The 10,619-nt window shown below is 37.1% G+C and overlaps 2 protein-coding genes across 2 annotated transcripts; both read left to right on the forward strand.

Annotated features, from left to right (window-relative positions):
* Window positions 1-273: 273 nt before the first annotated feature.
* On the forward strand, window positions 274-3,996 carry LOC131060086 (cationic amino acid transporter 5). The gene is made up of 2 exons (XM_057993189.2): window positions 274-884; window positions 2,568-3,996. The coding sequence occupies exons 1-2, from the start codon at window positions 446-448 to the stop codon at window positions 3,872-3,874; spliced, it is 1,746 nt and encodes a 581-aa protein (XP_057849172.2). The 5' UTR covers window positions 274-445; the 3' UTR covers window positions 3,875-3,996.
* A 1,786-nt stretch (window positions 3,997-5,782) lies between these two features.
* Window positions 5,783-10,399, forward strand: LOC131060087 (cationic amino acid transporter 5). Its single transcript, XM_057993190.2, has 2 exons — window positions 5,783-6,622; window positions 8,742-10,399. The coding sequence occupies exons 1-2, from the start codon at window positions 6,172-6,174 to the stop codon at window positions 10,046-10,048; spliced, it is 1,758 nt and encodes a 585-aa protein (XP_057849173.1). The 5' UTR covers window positions 5,783-6,171; the 3' UTR covers window positions 10,049-10,399.
* The last annotated feature ends 220 nt before the right edge of the window (window positions 10,400-10,619 follow it).

Consider the following 10,619-nt stretch of genomic DNA (forward strand, 5'->3'; position numbering starts at 1 on the left):
AAGCATCCACATTTAAACTGGTGGTACTTCACTTACATAAATTGTCGCTTCCTTGGGAGCAGAGCGAGTAGATAGAACGTCAGCTTATGACCACGTTTCTAAAGAGACAGCCAATTGTTTTGTAAACGTTGCGTGCCAACCATTCTTTCCAATATTTAGAATGGTAGTTGGACAATGGAGCCAATTTACTGCTAAATCTCTGGGGAGATTTGATTAGAAAGCGTGTAGTCTGTTTCACGTATGAATTGGACTTTTAGGTGTACGAATGGACTCACCTGACAATCATAAATGAGATTATTTTCTTAATAAAAATTCAAGTGTAACTAACTAATATTAACTATGGATCTGACAGAGGCAGTTAGATCTGTTTATTTGGTATAATGTTTGGTTTTCAGTATTCTGAGATGTCTCAATTTTCAGCGAGCCCTGTTTTATAAAACAACAGATGCCTGCCGGAGAGTTGAACAGTGAGGTTGTTTCTCTCTTAGAGGGTGGGTCGAATGAAGAAATAGTTGCAGGGAATGGCGTAAAGAAGTATTTTTTGCCGGGGGAATCGTTCAAGTGCTGGAGCAACTATGGAAACGCTCTTTTGCAAACGCCCCAACGCTTCAAAGAACGTGCGCTTTCGAGGGCAGATGAGAAGAAAGAGGCGGAAGAGATCAGAAAGAGGAGTGAGAATGATATGAGGAGGACTCTCAACTGGTGGGATTTAACCTGGTTTGGATTCGGCGCAGTCATCGGAACAGGGATTTTTGTGCTCACTGGACAGGAAGCCCACGAGGACGCAGGCCCCGCCATTGTTATATCCTATGCTCTCTCTGGATTCTCCGCGATGCTTTCTGTCTTCTGTTACACTGAATTCGCAGTCGAAATTCCTGTTGCGGGTAATTACAAATCTTTAAACTCTCTAATATTTGTGCCATTTTAGAACTGTTTTGAGTTTTTACATTGTTGCACAGCCCGGCAGGGCATCCATGATAAATTATCCTCTCAATCCTGCCTTCAATTATTGCTCTTTAGATTTGTTTGTGTATGTCTCAAATCTTTTAGGGCTATTTTTTTAGTCCCTTGACTGGTAGGTCTGGACGAACTGACCATGCTTCATAATTAAAGTCCTATACTTTAATCACTTAAGGTTTTAATCCCTTTTATCTTCTGCATTTTAACTATTTCCAAAAGCTTATTATCAATTTAATCAGGTAGATACGACGTTCGTTTAGGAAAATAAACAATATTCTGGATTAAGAGAGCAAACTATTTGGAAAAAAATCGAACAGGTGGGGGAAAAGAACTTTCTCAGCAGGTAGGATTTGTTTAATGGTTGTGAAAAATAAAAATTACATCTCGATATAACTGCAGAGCCTGTTGAAGGAATCTACAACATCAAATCAAATGTGTATCATTTATCATAGGAAGCGCAGTGTATAAACTATAAAGTTAGTTCCCTATATATAGGTATAGATCTCGCAATTTAAGTTGAACCTCTCCCAAAGGTGTACACCTCAGAATTTAATAAGTTTAATTAGGTTATGTCTGAGATCAAATGTATTTTTAGTCATTGAATTTAAATTTATTTAAATTTTTAATATTTGCATTTATTGGAATTTCTGATTATTATTTGATACAATCAATAATAGATTCAACGTGCACGTTTAAACAGCACACCTCAAGTTTTGATTTATTTAGATGATTCATTTCACATCACACTTTTCAATAGGATCGGTCTATTAGTGTGATTTTAGATGACCCATCTAAACAAATCAAAGCTTAAATATGTTACTCAAATCAGAATTCAAAGATGTTTAAACAACAATATATCTAACTGAATGATGATACCTTTTTCAAAATAAATGATATTTTAACTTTTTCCCAACAATCATGCATAACCACCATTCTATTTTTAATTGTCACAATAAATACATTTCCTATGGAAAATAGCTTTAACTGAATGTCTAATCCCATCTATTAATTAGAATTTATATTAGTGACTGAGTGGAACCATAAATACAACAATTGCAAGCTATATAGGGTATAAGACCCACTAGTTAAGCATGTTCCAATTAATGTCATATTTTTTGATGAATTAATGTCCAAATTTTTTAATACTAAATCACTAGTGATTGTGATTTTAAAGCTGCTATATTGACCATGAATATTCATAAATGAATGAAATATATTTCTTATATGCAAAATGTGATAAATTATGTGATACTACATCAGCACACTGATAAAACATTATTTAGTGTACAACTATCAATCTAATTTTTGGGGATTATTTTGAATACCTCATCAAAAAAACATGTTAATATTGCTTTATATTTCATAATCTGAACCTGAAATCTTAGTTATAAATCATAAGCATATGAATTATCAAATAAGCCACAATAAGAAATTGAAAATGATTTGAGATTTAAACCTCAGATTTTGAGAAATACCAAATTAGAATGATCAACTACTACTGAATACATCTAATCCCCTGTTTTCCTAAAGACATATAATCCCCTGTTTTCATAAATAACAAATATTTTTGTGGGCACCATCCCAGATCCTAACTTCTTCTCTGGCAGGCGGCTCATTTGCATACCTGCGGGTGGAGCTGGGAGACTTGGCAGCATTCATAGCCGCAGGAAACATAATCTTGGAGTCCATAGTAGGCGCAGCGGCTGTGGCTCGATCCTGGACCTCTTATTTCGCCACTCTCCTCAACCACTCCCCTGATGATTTTCGCATCCACACAAACCTGGCCTCAGGTTTCAACCTCCTCGACCCCATTGCAGTCGCTGTCCTCCTCTTGGCCTCCGTAGCCGCCATTGTTAGCACGCGATTTGCATCCTATCTCAACTGGATCGCCTCCGCCGTCAATACCCTTGTCATCCTCTTCATCATCATCGCCGGCTTTATGAACGCCAACACCTTCAATCTGAGCCCCTTCTTTCCCTACGGCGTCAAGGGTGTCTTCAGAGCAGCAGCTGTTGTGTACTTCGCGTATACAGGCTTCGACGCCATTGCCACCATGGCAGAAGAAACGAAAAACCCATCTAGAGATATTCCCCTGGGTTTGCTCGGCTCCATGTCGGCCATAACTGTGATATACTGTCTCATGGCACTGGTTCTCGTTCTCATGCAAAGTTACATTGATTTAGACGTCAATGCTGCCTATTCCTTGGCATTCCAAAGCATTGGTTGGAAATGGGCAAAATATCTGGTAGCCCTAGGAGCTCTGAAAGGAATTACTACTGTTTTATTAGTGGGCGCAGTGGGACAGGCAAGGTATACGACTCACATCGCCAGAACACACATGATTCCTCCTTGGTTTGGCTTAGTGAACGAGAAAACTGGTACGCCTATCAACGCAACGGCTTCAATGGCAATTGCTACCTCATTGGTGGCCTTCTTTTCAAGCCTAGATGTGCTTTCTAACCTTCTCTCCATCAGCACTCTGTTCATATTCATGCTCATGTCTGTTGCTCTGCTTGTGAGAAGACATTATGTCAAGGAGAAAACTTCCAGAAAACATGTTTTTTTGTTGACAACTTTCATTATTATAATTATATGCTCGTCTGCAGCGACTGCTGCCTACTGGGCCGTGTCCAGTGGATGGATTGGGTATTGCATTACTCTTCCTGTCTGGTTTTTGGCCACTGTGGGTCTGGCTGTGTTTGTGCCACAGTGTAGAGAGGCCAAAGTGTGGGGGGTGCCTCTGGTTCCATGGCTCCCTTCGCTGTCAATTTGTATCAATTTGTTTCTCATGGGGTCATTGGATTATATGTCGTTCATCAGATTTGGGATTTGCACGGTGATAATGTTGGTGTATTATGTTTTTCTTGGACTCCATGCCTCGTTTGATGCGTCTCATGTTGTGGGTGTTACTTAAGAGAATGGAGGAGAAAGCAATGCAAAGAAATGTGAAATTTTATTTTGCAATACTCTGAGAACTTTGTATGAAAATGTGTGACGATATCTGATATAATTAGATTTCTATATTCCTTGCAAATAGTTTTGGTTCCAATTTATTACTTCATAAAAATAGACCTTCCAATCTGTGCACTCAATAAGTCCTATTTATTTTGGAATAGTGGCTTTTTTTTTTCTTAAATTCTAATTATCATAGATACTGACTAATGTTTATTCATATTCTAAGTAGGTTAACTATCATTATTCTAACTTATATCAAAATAAATGTTAAGATAATTGTAATTAATGTAATTAGAATGTGAATAAACATTTATGGCATGTGTAAAGTATAAATAACTTTGGATTTGAGTAATCATTAATGAGATGTGTCTATCTATTCTAATTTCTCCCTTTCCAATTCTTTCTCCTCTTAATGAAATTGTAATTCAGAGTTTTTTTTAAGGATGATATTGTGCTCTCAATTCTATAAACTTTTCCAATTACAAATGATATCCTTTCAACATCATCCCAAAGTTCTTAAAAATGTGTTTCCTCATCATCTTCTTCTTCTCCTTTGATTGACATTATACTCGTTTCGATGCTTTTTGTAACAATGTTAGGTTCCCAAGAAATGAAATTCCCTCTTATACTTGAATTAGTGGATGACATAATTTGTGCACAACTCATAACATTTAACTTTAACAATGAGTTTATACCAAGCGATCCATCAATTATAATAGACAATCTCTTTGTGATCACCGAAATTGGATATTGTTATGTCAATTAAAATAACTTTCAAAACGTTGGCTCAACAGGTCGAATGGATGCAAGCTACACAAAAGATGTTCATCGTGATATAACATTAATGAAATGGAAAGAAAAATGGTAAACTACCAAGGAAACACTATACATAAGATATCAAACATAAAAATTTCCTTTAAGAAACCTTATAGTATGAAAAATACACCATGAGTGTGCATTTTATCTTCATCCTACAACTTTGGTCAAATGAATACAAGTGTTATGATGCTACTGAGGATGATTGAAGCCAACACAATTTGCTTTGATACTCCTTCACATCTACTATGAAATCTTGTATCTCGGAAACTTTTACTTCTTTATTTGTAATATTGTAAATAAAGGTTAGTACATGGGAAAACCTTTCTAACTTCATGTTTACATATTATGGCAAACTCCTCTATCATCCAATGGTGATGAAATGGAAGGGAAAAACATACACCTTGTAGCAATTTCATTTCTCTATGGTACTTAACATTTTCACCACCTCTCACAAGTGATAAAATCTCCATGCTTGATTTTCTACTCAAGGTAAAAATCCACATCTTGTTAAGGAGACTCTTGAGATGCTTATAGTCACCTTCAATGCCAAGTTGACTTTCAATTGTCTTGTTTACATCATAATACCATGGTTTTGTGTTATTTAATTATCCCCAAGTTGATAGTCCTTCTTGACTAAAGTGATTCTCCCTGATGTTGCTATTTCAACTTCATTTGACCCAAATTTTGAATCAAGCTAGAGAGTCTTCCCTAACCAAACTTGTTGTTGGTTGAAAAAAAAGATCTTGAGAGGATTTTGTGACTGAAAAATACAATAATAAAACAAATAGACAACCTTATTTGATAGAGTGTAAGTTTTACCATTTATAAAGTTGATAAAAAGACAAGACTACATGTTGTAGAATAAGTACAAATTGTGAAAAGAAAAATCTCTATACATTAATTCTTTAACCTGAAGTAAAAGACTCTCTGGAAGCCCGGCTTTATAAATAAGGTAAAATGAAGAAAGAAACAAGTCCATTCTATTTGTTTACTCATAACAATGACATGACATGTGAAATACTCATAAACAACTAATAGATTATGATGAAATTAACTACAATACACCAATAACTATGTTTATGTAGGTATACCCTCCTCCTATTTCCCATCAAGCTTCTTGTGCACGACATTTCCACCTATCTATCCTTCTGCACCTACGCTAGCAGGCTTAGGTACAACTGCTGCCATAAATCACGATTCAAGTCAAATCTCATAGTGCAAAAGATTCTTCCGCTGCATTCTCTGAAGAATTTGTAAACTTGCGTGAAAGATACAAGCTCTGATGACATATTGAACCTGTTTACTCGGTTCATTTGCGTTTATTAGCAAATCACCGATGCCTTTAATAGCGTCTTGGTTAGCCGTCTATCTAAATATCATCTGCCTTCTAAACAATAAAGGCAAAAAAATTAGCAAGTTCTGTTATAGAAAATAAAGATGCCTGCCGGAGAGTTGAACAATGAGATTGTTTCTCTTTTGGACCGTGGTCTGAATGAAGGAATAGTTGCAGATGGTGGCGAAAAAAGGACAGGAAAGAAATATTTTCTGCCCGGGGAATCGTTCAAGAGCTGGGCAAGTTATGGAAAAGCTCTTCGCCAAACGCCCCAACGGTTCAAAGATCGGGCGCTTTCTAGGGCAGACGAGAAGAAAGAGACAGAAGAGATCAGAAAGAGGAGTGAGAATGAGATGAGGAGGACGCTCAACTGGTGGGATTTAACCTGGTTTGGATTCGGCGCAGTCATCGGAACAGGGATTTTTGTGCTCACTGGACAGGAAGCTCACAACGACGCGGGCCCCGCCATTGTTGTCTCCTATGCTCTCTCGGGCTTCTCTTGTATGCTTTGTGTCTTCTGTTACACCGAATTCGCAGTTGAGATTCCTGTAGCAGGTAATTCTTTCCGCAATCAAAATTCTACAATTGTGAGAGTATTCGATAATATGCGTCAAATTTTTATATTTTCTCTCATTTGGGTCCCTCTATTGGATCTGCCAATACTTGAATTGGAAATTAGAATCTTTCATTTTGTTTGGCCAAGTAATAATGACAAAGTTTCCCTAAAAGTCAATGAAAACAAAGAAAAATCAACAAAAACGACAGAGAAATAGAGGATGGAAGGGAAGGGGAATCAATAGGATTAATCACGAAATCTAATTATTGATTTTGATTAACTGACTGATTTAATCCATTGATCAAGTTTTAGGGAAGGTTGGTGATTATTTTGCTAAATAAATGCAGTAATGATTTGACTGAGTTTTCAAATCGCTATCGAAGAGATTCAATATAAGAAGCTTTTCATTTAGTATCGCCAACTCTATCTTTCTGTCAGTTACACTGATTTTCCAAGTCTAAGATTTTATAATCTTTCCAATAGAGATTAGGTCAGGGATCACGTCTACGTTCGTCAGCTTGGGCCAGCATAGATTGTAGTTCAACTCGAATAATGGATATATATGAAGATACAAACAAAAACTACCCATCGAACGGAAAAGAAAACATTAGATAGGAAATATAAAATAGGGGACCACCTAAACAGAGAAGAGCGGTCACCAAAGAAACCTGCATGCAACAATCAAGGCTCCACAATTTGATATAAATATAATTTATTCATAAAAATCAAGGCTTATAAGGTTGAAACATCAGGAGCTTTGATATTAAATGGGGATGAATTTAATGAAAATTCATTGTTGTGATTGAATTATAGTAATAGGTGGATGAATTTTCAAAATATATTGATGCTTCTCTAAATATAATGGGTGTTAAGTGTATCATTCATGGTAATGAAATATCGGTTTGTTCTAATTACAACTTATAAAATATGGGTTAATAAGTTGGACTCGAGAACTATCTAATTAAATTTTAATAAAACAATAGAAAAATACATGTATTTATGTATATTTATAACCTTTCATATTCCACTCTTTCCCTACATGATAATACTTTTGTTGCTTTCAATTACTATGTAATTATTTGATCACCATATAATATTTACATTACTACTAAGATATTTATAATTTTATTATGGTCACAACTTATAAAACTTATAAGAAATAATAAACTCTTCATACTTGACTTTGTACTTATGATGCAAGTCTACATCTTGTTAGGACACTCTTGACATTCTCCAAATCAGCTCAAACATATCCTTAATTTTCTTACCATCCTGTTTGCCTCATAATACCATGATTTTATGTCAGTTGCTCATATGCAAGTTGGATTCAATCTAATATTAGAGTTACATAGAAAAACAATAAACAATCTTATTTATCTTGTATAACCGATTAATTAAGTAGGAGCGCCAGCGTCTCGCTTGTTCTGGTCAATGCTTTCACGTCCGCAACACCTATTTTATGTATTCCCTCCTACTATTTGCCAGCATGCTTCTTATGCATGACATTTCCAGAGTCTACGCTAGCAATTTTAGGTCCAACTGCTACTTAAACAAAACAAGATTCAAGTCAAAACTCATTGCACAAAAGATTCTTGGGCTGCACACTGAAGAATTTGAGAACTTGCGTGAAAGATATAAGCTCTTGTGCCGTGTTGAACCTCTTTATTTGTTGCATTTTGGGTTTATTAGCGAATCACGTATGCCTTCAATAGCGTCTTGATTAGCTCTTTACCTAAATATTATCTACCCTATAAATAAAAAATGCAAAATTTTAAGCAAGGTCTCTAAAAAAGAAAAAACAGATGCCTGGGGGAGAGTTGAACAGTGAGATCATTTCACTTTAGGACGGTGGTCTCAATCAAGGAATAACTGCAGATCGTGGCGTGAAAAGGGCAGGAAACCTTCAAAAGCTGGGCATAATAAAAAAAATCTCATCCGAAAACGCCCCAATGCTTTAACTGTTCTTCTCTTTTATATAGCTTTTTACTTTATCAATTAAGTTTTTAAAACTAAAAAAATGAAACTCTTCTCCCCTTTCCTAGCCTATCATTACAGTTTTCAGAGAGGGCAAAATATTTTTGACTGCACTATCTTTGATCCTAACTCATTTTCTGGCAGGTGGTTCGTTTGCATACTTGCGGGTGGAGCTGGGAGATTTGATAGCCTTCATAGCCGCCGGAAACATAATATTGGAATGCATTGTCGGCGGAGCTGCGGTGGCTCGATCCTGGACCTCTTACTTCGCCACTCTACTCAACTACTCCCCCGATGACTTTCGCATCCACACAAACCTCGCCTCAGGTTTCAACCTGCTCGACCCCATTGCCCTTACCGTCGTCCTCTTGGCCTCCCTAACCGCCATTTTGAGCACACGAGTAACCTCCACACTGAATTGGATCGCCTCCATCGTCAACAGCTTCATCATCCTCTTCATCATCGTCGCTGGCTTCATCAACGCCAACACCTCCAATCTCACTCCCTTCCTTCCCTACGGGGTCAAGGGCGTTTTCAAAGCAGCAGCCATTGTTTACTTCGCATACGGAGGTTTCGAGACCATTGCTACCATGGCGGAGGAGACGAAAAACCCGTCTAAAGACATTCCCCTGGGCTTGCTCTGTTCCATGTCGATCATAACCGTGATATATTGTCTCATGGCACTAGCCCTCGTTCTCATGCAGAGTTACATAGATTTAGACGTCAACGCAGCCTATTCCTTAGCATTCCAAAGCATTGGGTGGAAGTGGGCAAAATATATTGTAGCGCTGGGAGCTCTGAAAGGAATTACTACTGTTTTACTTGTGGGCGCAGTTGGACGGGCAAGGTATATGACACACATTGCCCGAACGCACATGATTCCTCCTTGGTTTGGCTTAGTGAACGAAAAAACTGGTACACCTATCAATGGAACGGCAGTCCTGGCAATTGCCACCGCAGTGGTTGCCTTCTTCTCAAGTCTAGATGTGCTTTCTAACCTTCTGTCCATCAGCACTTTGTTCATCTTCATGCTCATTTCTGTTGCTCTGCTTGTTAGGAGACATTATGTCAAGGAGATAACTTGCAGAAAACATGCTTTTTTGTTGACAACGTTTATTGTTGTAATCATATGCTGCTCCATTGGGACTTCGGTATTTTGGGCTCTGTCCAGCGGATGGATTGGATATTGTATTGCTCTTCCTGTATGGTTTTTGGCCACTGCGGGTTTGGCTGTGTTTGTTCCGCAGTGTAGAGAGGCCAAAGTGTGGGGAGTGCCGATGGTTCCGTGGATTCCTTCCTTGTCGATTTTTATCAATGTGTTTCTCATGGGGTCGTTGGATTATGAGTCGTTCATCAGATTTGGGATTTGCACGGCTCTCATGTTGGTGTATTATGTTTTCTTTGGACTCCATTCCTCCTTCGATGCGTTTCATGATGTGGGTAATCAGTGAAATGATAATATAAGAGAAAGTAGTATGAAGAAATTTGGAAATTCGTTTTGCCAGTTTTTGGAAAACTTGCTTAAGAAAATGTGATTATGGTGTCGTCTGGATAACTTCTCCGTCGTTTTCTTGCTACGAAGAGTAGCTTTCTATCAAAGATCATCTGCCCTCAAAATCTGGAGGATCATTATCCAACCAACATCAAGAATACTAGGAACCATGCAATTATATTCTAACCATATATTATTATGTCAACAGAATATACATCACCAAACATGTTGTCTCAAAATGGATAATCACATTACATATGTAACCATTAAAAATACTATCAATCAACAATTACACCCTTAACATTGTCAATGAGCTCATATTTTCTAGTATAGCCACCATGAACTAGCAATGTGCTTGTAGTAATAGATAGAAACATAACATCACTATTTACTACTTGTGATACCTTGTGCCATCTTCTAAAATAGTATTATTCTCTTAGATGATGCCACATAGAGTCTAGATCTATTATAATAATTTTTTGCATTACCATTCATGCTTCCAACAATAATACATTCTATATGTAGATTTT

The sequence above is a fragment of the Cryptomeria japonica genome, chromosome 1 (assembly GCF_030272615.1).
Source record: "Cryptomeria japonica chromosome 1, Sugi_1.0, whole genome shotgun sequence".
In the NCBI taxonomy this organism is placed as follows: Eukaryota; Viridiplantae; Streptophyta; class Pinopsida; order Cupressales; family Cupressaceae; genus Cryptomeria; species Cryptomeria japonica.

Coding starts and splice junctions, on each gene's coding strand:
- LOC131060086 (XM_057993189.2), top strand. CDS start 446: ATGCCTGCCGGAGAGTTGAACAGTGAGGTTGTTTCTCTCTTAGAGGGT. Junction 885..2,567: donor AGTCGAAATTCCTGTTGCGG/GTAATTACAAAT, acceptor CTTCTCTGGCAG/GCGGCTCATTTGCATACCTG.
- LOC131060087 (XM_057993190.2), top strand. CDS start 6,172: ATGCCTGCCGGAGAGTTGAACAATGAGATTGTTTCTCTTTTGGACCGT. Junction 6,623..8,741: donor AGTTGAGATTCCTGTAGCAG/GTAATTCTTTCC, acceptor ATTTTCTGGCAG/GTGGTTCGTTTGCATACTTG.